This window comes from Vombatus ursinus, unplaced genomic scaffold (assembly GCF_900497805.2).
Source record: "Vombatus ursinus unplaced genomic scaffold, bare-nosed wombat genome assembly UNPS02014946.1, whole genome shotgun sequence".
In the NCBI taxonomy this organism is placed as follows: domain Eukaryota; kingdom Metazoa; phylum Chordata; class Mammalia; order Diprotodontia; family Vombatidae; genus Vombatus; species Vombatus ursinus.
The window spans coordinates 2,326,104-2,348,181 of NW_020954724.1; the positions used below are offsets into that span (position 1 = coordinate 2,326,104).

The following is a 22,078-nucleotide window of genomic DNA, read 5'->3' on the forward strand; positions in this document are numbered from 1 at the left end:
GCAATACCACTATTAAGTTTGTTTCCCAAAGTGATCAGGGAAAAAGAAAAGGAACCTATATGTTCTAAATTATTTATAGCAGCTTTCTTTGTGGTGGCAAAGAATTGGAAATTGAGGGAATGGATGAATGAGTTGTGATGTATGATTGTGATGGAATACAATTGTCTGTAAGAAATAATGAGCAGGATAATTTTAGGAAAACATGGAAAGACCTGCAAGAAATAATGAAGAGTGAAATGAGCAGAACCAAGAGAATGTTGTATATACCATCAGCAATATTGTTCAAAGAGTAATTGTGAATGATTAAGCTATTCTGAGTTATATATGACTATTCAAATCAACTACAAAGGATCTCTGAAGAAAGATGCTATCCATCTCCAGAGAAAGAACTGATATATGGAGCTAGGTATTGTGTAGTTTCACAAATATATCTGTGTCAAATGTTGGCCTCCTCTAGTGCAGGGCTGGGAGGGAGTAAGGAAATAGCTTGGAACTCAAATGTAACAAAAAAAAATTTAAATAAAATAAAAATCAAATTACCTAAAAAGAGATCAAGAGAATGATTTCTCTTTGGTCAATCACTTTCCATTCAGTAGTATAATTCACTACTGTTGCATTTTGTAAGGAGATGTATATGAGGTATCATAGCAAGGTTTAGACAAGAAATGAAGAAAAACAAATGAAAAATCTTCAGTTCTTTTTGCCTGCTGCCTAATGATGGTAGTAGAAAAGTGGCAAAGGGGCATAGGGTGTTTAAGAATCACATAGTTTTTAGATTGAGTACAAACATTAACTGTAGACTCTCTAAAGGTGAGGTCTTGGTCTAATGACCAACGAATTCATATACTGTGTTACTATGAAACAAACACAAGCATTGCAGTAAGCAAACCTGAGTTCAAATCCCTCTTCTGACACTAGCTACCTGTGACACCTTGGGTAGGTCACTTAATATCCCTGAGCTTCATTTTCCTCACCTGTAAAATGAAGCTGTTTGATTCTTTGACTCCTGAGGTCTCAGGATCAATGATCCTATGATCTTGGGATATAGAACTGGATGAATCAACGAAGAAATGGAAGTTGGAGCTAAATGGAAGAATGGATTCACAGGTTTTCCCTGGAGAGGCAAAAAAAAAAAAAAAAGAAGTTGGCGGAATTGGTTTCATCTGATGCCCAAAGGCAACACAGAACATCACTTTATGAGACATATAGCTGTCTCATGCATTATGAGCACAAGAAAAATGCTACTATAAAGATAATTTCACCATATGTACCAATATCCGTTTTGGAGGATGAAAAATTAGAGGAAATTCTATGAGGTACCTCCATATGAAATCAACATCCTCTCCCACATTTACTGACTTTGATGGAACTATGAGCACAAGTTGAAATGTCACTTAAGAAAAGTTGGGAAGAGCGACTGAACTGACATGTATACAGAAGCAACCTATGTTGGAGGCAACATGATTTGAAAAGCCCTCAGAGATTGCTTCTCACATTATCTTAAAGAGGTAAATTACCAAAAGAATGGAGGAAAATCATGAAAAGTGGTGACGGAGAGGACATGAGAAACTAATACCACATGCCTCTTTTAAAAAATGAAATCTCTATGAGCATCATATATGCACATATTGATGGTATCCTTGGTGAAAACATGAGAGGGGAAGAGGCAGGCTTTCATATATGATCCTCTACAGCAGGCAACTTCCTTACAATTTCACAGCCAACTGAATGGTGCAGTAGAGAAACAATTCCCTCGGGTTGGTTTGTTTATTCTAAAAATATATTTGATAGGGCACGACATAGCCTTAAACCTGGACATTTCTCAGCCCTTAATAAATATGTTAAGATCCTATAAGATTCCTGATAGAAGCAACTGTAGAGATAATTATTTAACAAATCTTTGATTATTAGGAAATTAAGGTATAAAATGGGAAATTCTATATTATGCTCACTCAGTGGTGTGTGTTGTTGTTAGAGAATATAAATGAGGCAGGGTATTATAGGGAAAAGAGCCCTGGCTCTAGATATAAATCCTACCTTACATGCCCAATACTTGTGGGACCTTGGGCAAGTCATTTAACTTCCTTGAGCATCAGTCTCCTTATCTGTAAAATAAAGAAGTTGTACTTATTGGCCTTTGAGGTCTCTTTCAGCTCTACATCTAGGATGCTGTGCAAGGTCCAGATGGAAGAGATATTCTTTATTGATATTACAATCCTCAGTATATTTCTGTTTGGTGAAGATGTTTTGCTGATTCAATTACAGGGCCTTCTTAATGAAATCCATGAATACTCAAATGAGATGGGTCTAACAATCTATATGAGAAAAATAGAAGGAGTTGAAAATGTCCAATATCCAGACCATGCCATGCTATAGATAGTCTGTCTATTGAATTAGTATATAAATGCACACATATACATATGTACACATACATTTGAGTTTTTAGGCTCAAAATAGCCCAGCTAATCAAAGATTTTCTAGCTTGACAAGTCTCACTAGAGCTTGTATTCCTTTGTCATAGCCTTTGAGACCAATGTATCACCTGCACAGTGCCGTGAGTCTTTGGGAAATGGCTTTCATGGACAGTTATGTGGCTTATAATAAATGGTAAATACGAAATCTCTTTGGTGAAATGTGTTCTTTAAAACAAGAATAGTAACTTATGGAGGCAAAATCCTAAGCCTGTGTCCCTAGCATTTGAACCTATGAACCTAAGCTTTTGAAGTTAATGCAGCTTATTTAATGAAAATCACCAATAGGAATCATTTCTCCTTCCTCCCTTTCAGTCTTCTTATACTTTACTACCTTCACACACTCCATGATCCAATGACACTGGCCTCCTTGATGTTCCTCACAAAAGATACTCCATGTTGTAGCTGCAAGTATTTTCACTGGCTTTTCCCCAGTGGAACTCTCTTCTTCCTCATCTGTAATTCCTGGCTTCCCTGGCTTCCTCTAAGTCTCAGCTGAAGTCCCACCTTCTGCAAGAAACCTTTCTTGGTTCTTAATCTCTGTGCCTCTCCTCTGAGATTATTTACAATTTTATTGTGTGTGTGTGTGTGTGTGTGTGTGTGTGTGTGTAGTCATGTTCATACATAGCTTGTATGTTATCTCCATTAGACTGTGAAGTCCTTGAAAGTAGGGACTATTCTGTCTTTCTCTGTATCCTCAGAATTTAGCATAGTGCCTGGCACATAGTAGGTACTTGATGAATACATTTTTACTTGATTTGAATTGATTCTTTGTTTTGGTTTGGAACTGTTCTTTCATTGGTATATAGAACTAAGGAGGGAGATTCCTTGTATGAAATAGACTGGAAACTTTTCTGAAACTTTGAGTTTTAGAGAGTTGCCTAGGGCACTGAGAGATTGAGTGATTTGCCCAGGGTCATAGGGTTTTGTGTGTCAGAGGCAGAACCTGAACCTGTCTCTAAGGCTGGAATTCTATTCACTATGCCACAGTGCCTCTCCATTTGTAAAAAACTACTAGTACCTAGCACTTGGGATCCTCTTTGGCTTCACCCCAAATAACTTTCTTGCTTTGATCATTCAAGACTATATCCAGGGAAGCCATACAGTACAGACTGTGTTACGATTGCTCAACTAACCCTTGGCAAAAAATTAATCCAGTGTATTTTCCAAGCCATAGAAGGTCAATTTCCTTTAGCCAAAGCCTTTGTTCCTTAAACATTAGGAATCTGGAAATTTGAAAAATTAGGAAATCGAGTGATGGGAGACATACTGGTTCAGGAAAGTTGGTGAAAAGTGATCAGTAATGTAGGGTTATTTATATATTGCATCAAAGTTTCAAAGGGAAAAGTAGACTAAAAGAAAAGTACTTTCTTGGATGAGCTAAATATGGGTTACCTGGAATTCAAGGGGTTGATTCATGTAGACAGGAATGAGAGCTAAACTACAGGTGTGTGATTGGAATAACAAGAAAGAAAAGGTGAAATGTTAAGTCCCCTGCCATATAAATAGAAGGAGTAAAAGAGTACTATTTCCCAAACATGGTTATTGGTCATTTATTTTTGTTATGCCATTTAAGAAAGAATCCAGGAAAGCCACAGAATTTTTCTCACCATCATCTAGAAAAAGTTTACAATACCATGGCAGTTTGTGTAGGACTTAGGAGTTGTTTTTGGAAGTAACAGCGATTAGCCAATCACAATCTTCATCACTGTTGTATATATTAGTGCTGGAATGGCAAGCTAGATGACTGGTTAGCAGTTATCCTTTTGCTCAGACCTCCATGATAAATTTTATCTAGGTGATCCCTACTTCTGACTTTGGCTATTTCTTCCTCTACTACAAAAGATAACAATGTAACATAACAAACATAACATAACATAACATAACATAACATAACATAACATAACATAACATAACATAACATGACAACATAACATAACGTGTTATGGTGAATAGAGAGCTAGGTCTACAGTCAGAATTTGAATCTCACCTCAGATTCTTACTAGCTATATGACCTTGGAGAAATCATTCTTCAGGCCTCAGTTTCTTCATCTGTAAAATGAGAGGGTTGGACTGATCTTTAAGGTCCTTTCCAGTTTTACATCTATAATCTTGTGAAACCCATCCTTTCCACTGTAAATTGATGTTTGCATAGTTTTAATAGTAAATGCTTGTTGTTCAGTTGTGTCCGACTGTGCATGACCCCATTTGGGCTTTTTTTTGGCAAAGTGAATGCTTAGTTGTGGCTTATAAAATCTAGTTCCTTAATCTGGCATGAAATTGTTGCTTGAAAAGGTTGGAAATTGCTGACGAAAGGCATGTTTTGAACTGACGTAAATATGGGAAATAGTTGGCATCTACCAGAGAGATCAAATAGAACGTTCAGAGAGAGATTGCTCTGATGAAGGGCAATAGAGTGATTAAACTCAGCCTGTGCCAGCATTGAACCAGGGCAAAAGTGTGCTCCAAAGCTCAGGTCACAGCTATTGTTTTATTGCACTTCTGTCATAAAATCACTTTCTAGTTTTCAAAAGACACTGATAAAAGTATTTTTGTAACTCATATAGCATAAGTGGATTTCAAATGAAAAATACTACTCATTAGAGAATAATCTTTAAAAAAAGTCTCCCTTTTTCTGCTTCCAGTTATTTTTTCTAAATTATCTGTTTTCTTTTCCCAGTATACCTTTGTGCTTCTTTCTCCCTCCATTGTTCTTTTTTAAGCTGTTTTATCTTTTTATATTCTTAGTGTTTTAAATGTAATTTAACTTTCATAAAAATTTTGAGTTTTAAAATAATTTGAGATTTTATTAATTTTAAATTGACCTTAGCCAACATTTTTAACTTGGCTTACTAAAATAAGTAAAACTCATGGACTAAGTCATTGTGTAGCTTGAGCAAATTCAATCACTTTCATCTCATCGTGTGTTTAATCTCCTTTTTCTTTGGAACATTATTTTTGGGAAAAAATTAAACAATAATTTTTTCTACTACTTTAGTACAAAGCACTCCATACCTAGATTATGTATATAAAGTGGGACTAACTCACATTTCCTGTGCACTCCCTAAAAATACCGTGTGGTGCTTTTGTCTGCTTGACCTCTCCTTTAGTATAGTCCCTAGTCCCATTATTTTTTCTTTATACCAGGGCTAGATGGGATGGGTCCTTGTGTCCTGTGAGCAACATGGAACCAGAAGAGATAGAGCCTGAAGTTGGACTCAATATTGACATAAACTTTCATTGGTCCCTTTTGTTGTTTCCTTACGTGTCGTAACTCAGATTTCTATGGTATTTGTCCAAATACCTGCTGAAACATCTCCAAAGTTTAAACACTTAAATTGCTCTTTGAGCAAGAGGACTGAAAGACTTTGGGATGACAGCAAGGTAACAGAACTGTTTTATTGACATATAGCTTAGGAATGATCTAAAATATTTTTAAGAGCCACCTAGTAGTGTCAAAAATGTTAAAAAATTTAAAAATTTTCTTTTTTTGAATATGAAAAGTAGTGAGCTATAAGTAATTATAGATATCTTTATTAGCATGGTATCAATGAGTTTCTCTTTTAAACTACATGAGAAAAGTTACACATTTAACACTTTCCTGAATTCCATATTTAATTTCACTAAAATAAAAAAAATGCTTAGTTACAAATTGTTTCAAAAAGTCAGACCAGTAGACCATCCAGTCCAGTATTACATCTCTGCCAATGGACACAAGTGATATACTGTGGGAAGACACAATAATTACTCTCCAAATTATCACCTACAAAGATTAAAGATGTACTCTGAACATCTCAAATGTATTTTTAATACCTATTATGGTATTATCATTCCTTTATTATCTAAACTCTTCTTTACATTTATTTAAATTTACATCTGTAACAACTTCTCAGGGTAAATTTTTTTTCAAAAATAAAATTTACTCCCTATTGTATGTAATAGCATGGTGCTTATTTTTATGTAATTCAAATAAATATTTTGGGGGGTATCTGAAGAGTGTCTTAAAAGGAGTGTTATAATAAAAGAGAATACTAAAGGTGAACAAAGTTTAAGAAATGGAGTTTTTCTTAATATAGAAACTCTCTTGTGTAAGAAGAGTAGTTACATAGTTAGCAACATTAGGGCAGATATATTATCACAGCCTATATAGCACTTCTACATTTGAAGCTTCTTTGAAATGAATGAGAAATTTTGATGAGATGCACCTGATGATAGGAATCTAGGATGTGATTAGCTAAGTGTCATTGCTTCTAAAAAAGAACATGTTTAAAAAAAAAACCTAAAGATAGAAATATTAGCATTTAGCCAGAATATCATCTACTGCAGAAGTTTTATTCTTATATTTAACCCTAATGCACTTCATTGTAGGTGTGTGATGAAATTTTGTTGAATTGAATTTTAGATTAAGAATAGCCTTCTTTGTCTGAATAATGCCTCCTCTCTGATTTCCAGAAATATTTGGGAATTGGACACTTTTTTTTAACCAATTAATTATATGTCAATTCAGTCGAATGACATTTTCAGCAAGCCCCTAGACTGCCTGACAGTTTGAAAAAAGATAACATTCTGAGATTAAATTCCAAGATGCATCAAATCGGCAGCTCTGAAATACTACCCAAAATTCATTTTGTTTTGCTTTGTTTTTACAGAACTGAACTGAAACTGACCCGAAAAACCGCATATGTGAGATACTTCAATAGCTCAGCCTTCTTCTTCTCAGGTTTCTTTGTTGTATTTCTAGCTGTGCTTCCTTATGCTTTGATCAAAGGAATTATTCTGCGAAAAATATTTACAACCATCTCATTCTGCATCGTTCTTCGAATGGCGGTCACTCGGCAGTTTCCCTGGGCTGTGCAAACTTGGTATGATTCTCTTGGAGCAATAAACAAAATACAGGTAGTGTATAACAGCTACACATAATGTGCAGCACTTTCTGGGTATTTCTACACTTGCGTAGTGAACCCATCTTAGTAAATGGGAATCTTGGGGTATGAGCCTTCTTCAAGCATAGGCTATTTCATCACAACAGCTGTTCTCAGTCTGATGAATTTTTCTACAGAGAGGGCTATTGGATTGAAAGAAAGGAATGATGGATGCAGAGTGTTTTAGGAGTTCCTTTTTCTTTGGTCCAGAGACTTTTCTGTTGATTCTCAATGGATTAGCCCTGAGATTGTTCATTTTCACATAGATTGGTGGCAGAATAACTAGAAAGATAGGAAATTTATCAGGCAATACCTCTGTTAGGAGAAAGATATGAAATTTATCAGGCAATACCTCTGTTAGGATAAATGTTTCTAAATCATATGGTTGGAAATGATTAAGTCTGAGCCAAAATGGCCTTATATGCCAAGTCAAATTACTCGCAAAACTCAGCATTAATGATAACATTAAGACCTTTTGAGAGAAGCTTTAAAACACACATGTAGTAAGTTATCTTTTTAAAATGTAGGATGGACTCTTTTCTACTCTCATTGAATCATAGACTAAGGCAATCAATAAATGTTTATCAAATACCTACTATGTGCCACGTGCCATATGGAGTGTTCAGGGAGGACTAGTGCCTCTCATTTGAAGGCTTGTTGAGCCCTTTTCAGGGCTGCTCATCCACCTTTGATGTCCACCTGTCACCCAACTCTCACCTGTGGCTTCAAGTGTGTGTAGCATGGGCAGTGGCCACACCTCAATAAACCATCTAGGTAGATGGGCTAAACTACTTGAGAATAACTGAGAGGCCTCAAACTTGTTTGTGAGTTAGGGAGATATCTACTGCAAGCATGTGAAGATTTCCCCCAGTGGAATGGGAGATGAGATGAGAATAATTTATTCCAATGGCCACGAAGGCAGCTGAAGCAGGTGCTGCAGAGCACTTAGAGATTGGTCAGACATCAAAATTGCCAAGGTCATCCACTGCTTCCCGGGCCATCATCAGTTGTCCTGATTTTTGTCTTGCTACTGGACTTTGATGACCCCGGAAGAGTCTGATGAGAGGTTGATGACTTTGTGCAACTCTGCCTCACTTAAATCCAATTCATGAGAAAGTCAAGACATCACCCTGTGACATAATCAGTCCTCTTCAAAAAGAAGGATGAATAACAACAACTACGTGCCAGGCATTGTGCTAAGCACAGTGCTGAGTGGGTCTTAGAGGTCAGCTAATTCAATCTCTTCATCTTCCAGACTCAGAGCGGTTAAGTCCCCAAGGTCACATGGGTAGTAAGTAGCAAAGCCAGGATTCAAACCCAGGTCCTCTGATTCCAAATCCAGTGTTCTTTCAACCAAACCACACTTCCTTTCATTATCTACAAATGCACAAAGAGATGAAAATTTCTGTGACTTTTTTTAGTAGAACATTTATTGATCTTCCTTTGAATATTTAACTTACGGGTTATTTTCATTTTTATTCTAATCTTCAGAATATTTCTCCAGATCACCTTATATCAATTATTGAAAGAACTTACAGTTCTGGATTATAATATAAAGTTAGGAATAATAGAAATAGAGTCTGGACCTGTGATATCACTGCTATAAGGAACTCCCAAATAAGACATCCTTTCTGACAATGTATCTTTCCGACAGGTACTTATGCCTCCCCTGCAATGCATAGTCTTAGAGAATTACCTGCAGGGGCAGCTAGGTGGCGCTGTGGATAGAGCACTGGCTCTGGAGTCAGGAGGACCTGAGTTCAAATTTGGATTCAGACACTTAACTAGTTATGAGAACCTGAGCACGTCACTTAACCCCAATTGCCTCCAAAAAAAAAAAGTTACCTAGAGCACTGAGAGGGATTTGTCCAGGGGTTACATAGACAGGATGTGCCAGAGGCAGGATTTGAGCCTGACTTTTCCTTCAAACTAGCTAGCTAGCTCAGTTTCTATCTACTACACTATATATAACATATGTTATATTTATGAGTGGATATATATATACATACATACATACATACATACACACACACACACACACACACACATATATATATATATGAATATGTTAAATGAAGAAGGTCTCAGACCTTGAGCAGGATCTCTTTTGAATTTAGGGATTCTGTTTCTCATGAATACTACCTCGGTGACCTTGGGCATGTCACTTATTTGGGCATCAGTTTCCTCATCTGTAAAATGAGAAAGTTGGCAGACGGTCTCTGAGGTCCTTTCCAGTTCTCGATCTATAATCTTTAATAATAATCAAAGTGAAAACTTTAAATCAGTAACTTTAAGAGGCCATTTACTCATTCACCAGAAGCTGTTTTTTTTCGAGCTTATATTGGAAGTCGGGTTACACTTCCCAAGAGGACTAACTACATGTGTGTGAGTCAGAGAAACAAGCGTGAAAGTCTTTGGTATAGTTGTGCTCCATTCTTGTATCTCTTTTCTGCGCTTATCTTCCCTAGCAAGGATGGTAAAAACCTTTGACTTATGTAACTTCTAAAATCTCTTTTTCCTTAGGACCATGGACTGATCTTTTAGGAAGAGTTGTATCAGATCTTCTACTTAGTTTAGTAAGTTTATGGCATAGTAATTAGTGTAGTAATAGTACTAAAGATGAAATCATAATAACTAGTAACAGTAACATTAAGGATAAAATTATAATATTAATATGCTGTAAGGCGAATATATTTTATTAAAATTCTGATAGGCTTCCTTGATATTCCAGCCATGTTGAACCGTGTATCTAGGCAGTATAGAGTCAGTCAGTCAATAAGCGTTTATTAAATGTCTACTATATACCAGACATTGTTTTAAACAATGGAAAAAAAATACAAGCAGAATGAATGTGTTGTGGGGTAACACATAAACACATAAAAAGGAAGCTGAAAATGGGAGTGGGGTGGGGAATTAGAAGGTGGAGGTCCCTTCAGTATACAGAACATGGATGGGTGGCTGGAGGGCAGCCTGAGGGAATATGAAGTGCAGCCTGAAGAAGAATGAGACATAGCTGGCCTGGGAGCCCTTCTTAAATGGAGATTCTGAGAGGAGCTACTCATTCAAGTGGAAAATCCGCAGGTGCTGAGGGTACTTCCAATGTATGAGTACCGACAGCTGGAGGATAGAGATTTCTGCTAAATCCTGAGTTATGGACTCTTTTTTCCTTGCAAGATGGGCATAATACAAGCACCCTCAGCATAGGAAAATTATCTGTGTTGTCAGATCAGCAGGCTTCTGACTCAAGATGGTCAGTTGGGGTGACCAACCCTGGCATCAGGCTCTCTGCTTCTTGTTATTGTTCTATCCTCTACAATCCTCAGCTCTGACAACCTGGTGATGTGATTAGAGCAGGGATCCTTAACCTGGAGTCTCTGATCATTAACATTTTTTCATAACTGTATTTTAATGTCATTGGCTTTTTCTGTTATCTTTGTATTTATTTTCTGCATTTAAAAACATCATTCTAGCGGCAGCTAGGTAGAGCAGTGGATAGAGCATTGGCCCTGGATTCAGGAGGACCTGAGTTCAAATTCGACCTCAGACACATAATACTTACTAGCTGTGTGACCCTGGGCAAGTCACTTAACCCCATTGCCTAGCCAAAAAATAAAAGAAAAAGAAAAAATAACATTATTCTGAGAAGCAATGCATGGGTTTCACTGGATTGCCAAAAGATTAAGTATCTCTGGGTAGAGTTTTCTTCCTAACAGAGTCAATGGTTCTGGAATTTGGACATACTGAGAAAGAACCAGTTCCTTGTTAACAAAGAAAAATTTGTTTTACTGAAAATTTTGTATGTTCAAGTATGGTTTTTGCTGCAATGTAAAAATTCATTTCAGAATTCTGCAATATGGGTATAACTGTTTAGCTCTTGAGTCTCTAAATTACACTTCTTAAGAAGTTTCAAACTCAGATTATAGTATCTGTATTTGGAATTTAGATAATGATGCATTGGAAATAGGTATACCAGTGTATAATTGTTATTTTTGGTCACACAGTATCTGTTTCTGCTCTCTTTTATAAACAGGATTTCTTACAAAAAGAAGAATATAAAACATTGGAATATAACTTGACAACTACAGATGTTGTGATGGAAAACATAACAGCATTCTGGGATGAGGTCAGGATTAAAAAAACACCCAAATAATTGTATTTTATTTTATTTGCTCTAAATACTTAAACATTTTGACCTTTTATATTTTGGATTTGTTCTGTAGGATGACAGGGTTATAGTCACAATAGAATTTTAGAGTTGACATTAACCAATCCTCCTATTTTTTTTGGATGAAAAAATACAGCTTAAAAAGGTCAAGCATATGTTACATATTATTTTTAATCAAAGGGAATTGCGAATTTGAGATGTTGTTCTTTGTTCGAGATCCCATGGCCAAGTAGCTGAGTAAGTAGTGGAATCTAGAATAAAATCCAGGACTCATGACCCCTAGTCCCTTACACTTTGCCTACACTACACAAAGATATACAAACCAATAACTTTTAGTACTCTTATACTTTGATACACTTATCAGTTTGGAAACTTTTCTATTAATTGTTTATATTTCTTATTCCCTCAAATAGCATTTTGTATCTTCTAATATTAGAGAATAGTTTTTGTTGCAGTGAACAATAGCAGCAGGAACTTTCCCTTTGGTCATTTAGGCCTTCTGTGCCTAGAGAATATGAGCCAAAAAGAAACCAGAAAAAATAGGAGCAAGAAAAAAAGAAAACAGAACATTTTTCTTAGTTTCAGTTATTTTGCTCACTCCAGTATTAGGCTGGGTCTTATTAGCTCCTGGGTCACCTGAGCTTCTTTCTCTCTTTCTCCCCCCACCCAAATCTTTATCTATTGAAAATGCACAGATTGGTTTAAAAATCAGCTCAGCTCATGTCTCGTTATGAGTAGAAATTCCAAACACCATCCCAATAAGAGGAAGAGATAGTTCCTTTTTCTTATCTCCTCAATTCCTTGCTGTCTCATCTAAAGCCATAGATAGTAATAAGGCACCTGAGGGAAGGCCAGCTATTCTGGTTAACTGTATGTGTCTGAAGCTCCCTCATCTAGAAGTTCAAAGGAACCAGGTGTGTGCCAGATGTAGTCAATCTCCACTCATTTATTCTCCTGATTTGTTCCAGGTTAGAGTGGGTATAGTGTTACTGCCCTTCAGCAGTACATTATGGAAAGCCTAAGATATCTGGGCTCTCTTTTTTTTTTTTTTTTTTTTTAGTGGTTTGAATTTCTCAGTCAGTTACATTGTGTATGAGGGTGTCTTAGAATCTAATGAAATATGCTATAACTTTCAAATGTTTTGCATTTTGATTAAAAATTATTTTAAATTGGTAAAAAGACATAGGATCCTTCCCTAATGTGTGACTATGATAGCTCATAGTGAGTTCTAGAAAATCACAAGTTTAATACTAGAGTTTCTATCAACTTGAAAATATCTAGATTACAGGCTTTGGGAGAGACTCATGTCTATCATTATCTGAACTACTTAAGTTTGGAAAGGTTCATTGCTAAGTGGTTGGTGATGAGGTGATTTTGGGGAGGGGTTGGTACTGTAAGACATAGAATATTATCTATGAAAAGGTGCTAATATACACAAATGTAGCAAGTACTCACACTAACAAAATTATGGTCTTATGAAGCACTTAAGTTAAAAGATAGGATAAATAATTAACTGATATGCCTCCCTTTTATTTTCTGTGTATTCTTTTCCAGGGATTTGGGGATTTGTTTGTAAAGGCAGAACAGAACAACAGTGATGGGAAATTTTCCAATGGTGACAATGGCCTCTTCTTCAGCAACTTCTCACTTCTTGGTACTCCCGTCCTTAAAAATATAAACTTCAAGATAGAGAAAGGACAGTTATTGGCTGTTGCTGGATCTACTGGGGCAGGCAAGGTATTCCATTTTATGTATGTTAGCTACAAACATTATTTACAAATTTGTGCTATATTTACTCTTGCAACTTAAAGATTTCCTTAATATTTCCCTTTTGTCTTTCCAATGTGATTCTAATGTGTGGTGTAGTTTAATACAGCATACTACTTTCAGTGGAATTTTTAGATATAATTTCTCTCCTATAATGATGAATGGTGAAGTAATTTAACTTTTCAGGTAGGCACAAATATATAGAGTTATAGGAATAGTTTTTTCCCAGATTTGACACATTATTAGAAAGTAGGGTATCAAATGGAGTCCATGAAGGGAATGATGCTCTTATACTACTCTGCTTCCTGTAGCATGATGCCTAACCATAATGTTGTTGAGTCATTTTAGTAGCACCTGTGTCTTTATGACCCCATTTGGGTCAGATACTGTTCCTTCTCTAGTTCATTTTATAGATGAGGAACTGGTGCAAATAGGGTTAAAGGATTTGCCCAGGGTCACACAGCTAATAAGTGTGTGAGGCTAGATTTGAACTTGTCTTCCATACTCTAGGCCTGGCATTCTATCCGCTGTGCCACCTACCTACCCCATAGTGTTTGTGAATTATATAATAAATCCTCAGGAAATAATATGTTGAAGGAGTGATTTAGGGAACCATCTGCATTTTTATCAGAATTTACCAAAAATTATTTTAGGCTTAATAACAATACTGATGATCTGGTACAACTGCTGTAGATGTGGTGAGGTAAAATGTGGCCAGCGTTGGTGTCTGGAAGTCTTAGGTTTAGATATTGCCTCTGATTTGACGATGGGTAAATCACTTAAACACTCAGCATCAAATGGAGGAAGTTTTCATACTGCTTACTTTCCTACATCAGTGAAATCATAGGTCTAGTTTTTTTTTCTTAAAGGCTGATACGTGCATATGTGTATGTATGTGTTCACACATATACACATGTATATATGAGAGTATGTATATATCAGATATATATGCATGCACGTATATACACACAAGTATGTAGATGTGTATGTATTACGTATGTATATGTGTGTGTATATATAAACATATATGGGGTATCCTAAAAGCCTTAGAGAAGCTTAAGCTTTACTACATTAACACTGCATTAAGACTTTTGCAACACTTTTTATACATGTGTTTGTATATACATGTATACAGACATCTTTAAGGTTTTTCAAGCATGTTACATTAATTAAATTGCTAATATATGAGATATGCTAAAAATTTCACTGCTTCTATTATGTAAGCAATAATTTCTCATTTTATTACATTAAGTTATGCAACCTTATAAAATTCTTTGCCTTTTTTTCTTTTAACAAACCATGGGATAAATAGGGACAAGATAGAGAAGTTGATTTTCATAGTGCTAGTAAGACCCTTGCTAGAGTATTATCTCTAGCATTCAGAAATTGTCAGAAATAAAGAAGGCTTTATAGATAGTATATAAAAAAGGTGATTTAGGAGATTGGAAAATAAGAGTTAATGGATCCATATTTATTAGTCTAAAGAGCAGAAGGCCAGAGTGTCACTTAATACTGGTCACATTTCAATCCAGTTTGACTCAACAAATGCTTATTAAATGTATGCCATGTACAAAGTACAGTGCTAACTGTTGGGGACATAATGATGAAAAATTACTTATTACCTGCCTTCCTGGAATTTACAATCTCATTAGGGTGATTGATATTCCACATGTACAAATTAATGTGATAAAAGATGGAATGTGATAAGGCAAAGGCAAAATCCAGTCCAAGCACTTTGAGAATATTTGAAGGTAGAACTGCTTTCAGCTTGGAGAATAAGGAGAAAATCAAGAAAGGCTTTATGGAGCAGGTGGTACCTGAGCTGGATCTTGAAGAAAGAGAAGAGTTTTAATAAACATAGATAAATAAGGAAGGGAGAGAGTGCTAAGAGAAAAGAAGGTTGAGGAGACAGTGTTAGTGATACTGAAATTTCAGGGTGAGAAAAGGAAAATAAATTGATGGAGAACAGCTTCATTTGAGAAGGTAGTAAAGAATGTAGACTGTTCAAGGGGAAATACAAGGAAAAGGATGCAATGGAGAAAGCATCCAAGTTATTGTAGGAATTGATGAACTATGGCTCTCTATAACTTGGGTGAGAATTAGTGGAAAAAAGATTTAAAATGCATGAGAAATTTCCATTAGACCTTAAGAAAGAATTTCCCAACAGTGAGAAATATTGAACATTAGAGTGGGCTACTAGGTGTAATTGCTTTATCTTTCTCTAAAGGGCTTCCATTAGAGGGTAAATTCTTGTTTGACTATGATTGTCTAGATTTCATACTTCATAAAGTATGTGGGGAAAGGCTGACTAACTTCACAACAGCTTTTGAGCTATTGTTTTTCCATGAAAAGACATTTTTTTCTAGGACCAAATGTTTATAAGTGGTTGAACTAGGAACAACAGAACTGCTAGTTAAAAATTAAAATTAAAGTAGAAAGGTTCTTTCTAAACAGAGCACAATTAATTATACACATCTAGTCTTGTTATTAGTATTTTGAAGAATTTATTACATGATACATGGGAAATAAATGTCACAAAATAGTCTCAGTGATTGAATTTGGTTTTAGACATTATTTAGCTCATTGGGTGTCAGTACCATTTCATATAATTTTTTTAGTGTTCTCTCTAATTTTGGTTTTCTCTCCATGATGCAGATTTTGCAGAGAAAGAACCAGTGAGATTTTTCTTCTTACTAAATAATTTCCCCTGCAGACTGTTTCCCCCCCTTCCTTTTTTTTTGGCCCTGTGTTCTCTTTATTTTTTTTTAATCACCAGCTGTAGTCATTGGTAAGGGAAAAATTTGATGGAGGAAAGATATAGGTTGCTTCAAAGATAACCCCAAGTTTGCTAACAAGAAAGTTGTTAGTGTATTTCATTTAATATTTTTCTATTTTCTAATTCTGTAGCTTATTATCAGTTATGGTATACAAAAGAAGTAATTACCTCTGAATTATAAGACCTCTCCTTATTTAAATTACCAGCAATTATTTCAAGAAATGATGAACTGTTAAATGTTAGTTGTAAGAATGACAATGGGAAAGGCCAAACCACAAGCTGAGAGGCAGTCCCTGCAAATAATCCAGCTAGGTCTTAGAAACAGAACCTGTCAAGGTATTTATGAGAGAATGCATCTTTGTTAGAGTCATGAAGTATTCAAAAGAACATTTTAGCATTTTTATTGAGCAGCAGAAAAAGATGAAAAATGCTCCAAAATAGTTATTTTAGGGAACTTCTGAGTGAAGAAACTCCTTCTCACCAGTATAGGTTGGCACCTTCTCTGAAACTTACAGAGTTACTTAGAACATTGAGAAGTTAAGGGACTTTCCCAGGGTCACACAGCTAGTATATATCAGAAATGAGTCTTGAACTTAGGTTGTCCTGGCTCCAAGACTTGCTTTCTGTCTACTATGCTACAATTTTCTTTCCTTCCCCTGTCCCTGTCCCTTTCTCTCTCTCCAGCTGCATTTATTGACTTGTAACATCTTTAAATAAATAATAGTTCATTTTTATATAGCACTTTCCTCACAATAACCCTATAAGGTAAGTCGTGCAAATATTATCATCTCCACTTCCTAGATGAAGACACAAGGCCTCTGAAAGGTTTAGTGATATCATTTCACAGCTAGTAAATGTCTAAGAAGAGATTCAGACCTAAGTTTCCTCACTCCAAACTCCACTCTGCTGTTCTGTCTCTCAGATCTATAGTTTTGTCCATAACAAGGGCTTAAAGATGCTTTTTCATCTCATTCATTCAATATTCTTGTTTGGGATGACTTAGATATAGTGCCATTCTGGGGATGAAGAATGTGAATGAATTCTATAACCTCTCTAGGAGAATGTGTTAATAATTTATTTAGTCACATGTCTCAGTTTAATGCTACTGGGTTTCATTTTCAGACTTCACTTTTAATGTTGATCATGGGAGAATTGGAACCCTCAGAGGGCAAAATTAAGCACAGTGGAAGGATTTCCTTTTGCTCGCAGTTCTCCTGGATTATGCCTGGTACTATTAAAGAAAACATTATTTTTGGTGTTTCTTATGATGAATACCGATATAAAAGTGTCATCAAAGCCTGCCAACTAGAAGAGGTATGTCTTTATCCGAAATTTTTTGTAGCATATCATTTAAGTTTGTGTGGGGAGTAGTCCTCTTACTGGTAGAGGGAATTGTTTTTGTTATTATTTTATTTTATTATTTATTATTATATTATTATTACTATATTTGTTAAACATTTGTTAAACATATTTTTTTTCTTTTTTCTACTTGAATTCTTGAAAAGGCCAACTTTATAGTGAAGTAGAAGAGCAAGGTATATTATGGTTGGGTCATTACTGAACATCTGAGAGATGTGGATATTTCTGGTCACTAGAACATTAAGCATTCACTGAGTTTGTTGCATGCCTGCCAGCTCTACTTTGCCAATAAGCTAAGGATCAAAAAAGAACCAATGTCAGATGGGGGTGGAAGCATAGCTTTTGATGCAGGAAGGGTACACTTTATTGGGAACCCTTGCAGAGAACAATATGAGGAAGGAAGTGTCGAGGATAATGGTGACTCTTAGGCTTCATGGCAACTGGCCACATGGTTACTAGAATGGAAATAGGCTAAGGTTCCAAACTAGAGCAATAAGTAGAAATGCAAAACCTTACCTAAAGGATTGAGTCACCTTTAGCAAACATATATTAACCACATCAGGGAAATCAATATGGGCAAAATAGAGCAGGTAAGAACAAGTTAAGATTGACAGAACTCAAGTTGATGAAACTACCAACAGAGTGAAGGAAGCCATGGAGCAGCTATATAAAATGACTTGATGCCCAGGAAAGATATTTATGGATACCATATAGAGAAAGACTTTTCTTGGCTAGGGAGTCAGGAGGGCCTGGAGTCACTAAGATATCCCCAGAAGAATCAAGGTTGAGAATTCAAAGTCTTTAAGTTGTTCATTTATTTATTGTGTCTGAGTCTTCCTGACCCCATGGATCATATCATGCCAATGCTATCCATGAGATTTTCTTGGTGGTTTGCCATTTCCTTTTCCAGTGGATTAAGGCAAATATAATTAAGTGTCTTGTCCAGGGTCACACAGCTAGTTAATGTCTGAGACCAAGTTTGAACTCAAGTCTTCCTGACTCCGAGCCCAGTGCTCTGTCCACTATTACTTAGCTGCCTTTAAGTCTTTATAGCATAGCATAAAAAGGAAGCATGGATCATTAAATAAATGCTTCCTGTGAACCAGAGAATACCTTAGCCAGAGATAAATACAATTGGGAGTTAGATTCTAGAAGGGCTGAGAAACCTAGCAAGCCTGCCAGATTAGATCAATATAGAGTTAGGAGTCTTCTCTGCTTTCCAACCCAGGCAGGATTTGGACTAGAATTTATATGTAATGTCTTATACCCATAGCCTCCTGCCCCAGCAAAGAAGTATGTATATTTTTAGGGCCATCTTGGTCACCACAATTTCCTAGAGTTCAGTTCTGATTTTTTGTTTTCATATACATTGTTATAGTAGTCATTGTGTACATTGCTTTCTTTGTTCTGCTTATTTCACTTTACATAGGTTCATATAAATCTTTTCATGCTACTCTGCTTTAATTGAATTTATCAGTATTCTGTTGTTATAATATGCAATTATATTTCCCTTCTTCAGAAGTATAAAAATCATATATCATAACTATCTCAGTATTATTTTACATTTCATCAAGGTTATTGTCAACTATAATCACATATACAATATAAAATAAACAATTATTGTATAACAATAGCATCTACCACTCATGTTTATACAGGATGTTAAGTTTTACAAATTGCTTCACAGTAGCACTGTGAATTATAATTTCTGTTCCTTCAAAAATGTTGAAGGCACCTATGAAATAAAACAGTTTAACAGCAACACATTTATCAGGTCCTTAATGTCTTCAAGGTACCATGCTAGAGAATGCATGGTTATTGCTCTCAGGGAGCTTGAAGACATTGAAATGTGTTGTTTCCTGTTGTCCAGAAGGCAGATGAAACCTCTTCTAAAATGACTGACGGGTGATTTTTAATAAGCAAGCTCTGAAGTAGTAAATGTTTCACTTGAATGTAAAAGGAATCTTGGATCACTGATCAATGGGCTCAGATTTTTCTGTTCATACATTTATAGGACATGGACTCTTTTATGGTGCTCCAAAAGTCACCTTTTGGGACGTCATTAAAACAGCATAATTTACTGAAGAGAGTGTAAGACTGCCATGTAGGAATTCTTGAGACAAACTGAGAATTAGAGCTCAATCAATGGCCTCGGTCATACAACCATATAACCTTTCTTGGCCTTGGCTTCTGTTCTTTGATCTAGAAACAAATTTAAAATGATTCGATAGATTGATTTTACAAGTGAGTTACAGAAGTTTATTATCTATTAATCACAACCAAAAATTATCTGAGTTCTTAAGATTTTGACTTATGTTTTAACTCATGAAATACATGATATAGACTTTGCTATAGCTATTTATCTTAGAGTATAATAGTGATGTGTACATACCTTGGACCAGATACTAATCTTTGCTTGAGTGTGATGTTCTTTCTACATTTATAGGTGTGTTCTTTGAATCAATGGTGCTATTTATTAGTCATTCTCCATGTAGTACTACTAGCATGTACTATTTAGTACTGGTAGTTCCTTTCATGGCCTCTCACAAAATTAGGACAGAAGCATGGATAGAGAGTGTATGAAAATTTAAATGAATGAATTGGTGGGCTAGTTCACACTGTAAAACTAAAACCTCTTCAGTTTTTGTAGAAGTGTCCAGTACGTTTTAGCAATAGTTTCTCTATATATTAATTGTTCAACAATTAGGTTACTAATGTGCAGTTCTCTGTATTGCACGCATGGCAGCCCTACTCTGGAAGCAGAGGAGAAACTTTCAAGGTGAAAAATGAAATCATATTCGAATATAGTTAGAAGCAACAGAAACTAGAGCAGTAAGAACAATATTGCTTAAATCAGATGGTTGACACGTCCGAAGGAGTTCTTGGAGAATTCTGTCTGAGTTCTAAAGGTTACTCCGGGGGCATCATGGAAGTTAGAAGGCCTGGCAAGATAAAATGGAAGTTTCATTTAATGATTGTAGAGTTAGAACAACTTGAAGTAGGTGTTTGTTTTCCTGTTTACTATCCCTTTGACACATATTGGGGAACTCTTTTCCTATGTCACACTGTCAAATAATTAGGCAGTCCCTTTAAATGATATATAAAATTTTTTATTGAACATCAATATTGAATACTTTATCTCTTTAGAATAGTTATAATCCAAAGGCAAACCTACAATTTTATTTTTTAAAAGAAAAGCAATTATCAACGTACATGGATTATTATCTCTTTCAATGAAATCTCTCTTAACTACTTCAACCTACAACATTATTTTCCTCCTAGAGCTCAATAGTTAACCACTTTTTTCCCACATTTATCAACCATACAATTCATTCAATAGATAATTGTATAGTGCTTTGTGGCATCACCTGTATTATTATTTAATTTATATTTTCCCTCAGATACTTCACTTGTCTTCCTAACATTAAAAAAAAACTCCTTTAGGGCAGAGACTAGGGTTTGTACTTTTTTATATCTCCCCCAATTCCTTAATCCAGTGGAATACACATAGTAGGTACTTGATAGTTATAGCTTAAATGAATATTGATGGACTACCTGTGATGAACTCTGTGAGTAAAGTACTTTGTAAGGGACATGTAGACAAGTAAATCCAGAAAAAGTTCAATTTAATATATTTCAGTTAAACAAGTACTATCAAGCAACTTCTCTGTGGCTAGAATTGTAGTTGGGGAAATAAAATCTTGTAGCAACCAAGAGCATTTCCTAAATACACGCCTATACATAGGAAAGTATACATTTGTACTGTATACATAAGAATAGAGAGAATTCAGAAAAAAGGAAAATAACACTGTGTAGTGTGGGATTAATTGGAGAACACTTAATAGAAGAGGTGACACTTCAAGTGGACCTTAAAGGAAGTATAAAAAATCCCTAATTTACTAATTTAGTCTTTTGTTCCAAAAACACTTTTGCAAATCAGTTCTTTAGAATTCTGAATATAGTTTTTCATGGAAACGGTACAATGAATATTAATGTTCCCAGTCTAGTCCATAAAACTTAATTGAAATATAATAACAGTGTCCTGATTTCTTTATCCTAAGAGCATGGTCCCTGTGGAACAAGAGGGAGGAAGAGGAAGAAGAGAGTATCTTCACCTTTTGCTTAATTCAGAGCCTATTGTAAGCAGCATTTTGAAACAGATCAAGATTTTCCTTGATACCTTCTTACAAACTCCATCTTTAGAAGGCAGGAGTAAAAGGAAAAGAAGGAAGAATAAGAATCTGTTATTGGACAAGAGAAACAGAATAGTAATAAAAGAATGGAAGCAGATGGTATCAAATATAGATCACTAGTATTGAACACACTCTTTTTTATACCCTCTTCTTGTTTGCAAAAAAAAAAAAAAGGACAGAAGGGAAAAGGATAGGAGAGAAGGAAATACACAATTAATAATCATAAATGTGAGTGTGAATGGGATGGTCACCTCTAAAATTAAGGAAACTACCTTAATGCATTAGAAAACAAAATCTAACAATATTTTGTGTACAAGAAACAAATTTGAAATACCCTTGAGACAAATTTACATAGAATTACAATAAGGGGCTAGAATAGTCTTATGTTTCATTTGAATTTTAAAAAGCAAAGCTAGTAATTGTAA

General features: G+C 35.4%; 1 protein-coding gene across 6 annotated transcripts in view; it reads left to right on the plus strand.

Moving 5' to 3' along the window:
- Positions 1 to 22,078, plus strand: part of CFTR (cystic fibrosis transmembrane conductance regulator) — a 233,898-nt gene that overhangs the window by 76,989 nt on the left and 134,831 nt on the right. For all 6 annotated transcript variants that reach the window (XM_027845011.1, XM_027845012.1, XM_027845015.1 and 3 more), the window contains 4 exons: positions 7,121 to 7,367; positions 11,424 to 11,516; positions 13,113 to 13,295; positions 17,224 to 17,415. In XM_027845011.1, coding sequence (XP_027700812.1) covers positions 7,121 to 7,367; positions 11,424 to 11,516; positions 13,113 to 13,295; positions 17,224 to 17,415 — 715 coding nt within the window. The remainder of the gene's footprint in view (positions 1 to 7,120; positions 7,368 to 11,423; positions 11,517 to 13,112; positions 13,296 to 17,223; positions 17,416 to 22,078) is intronic.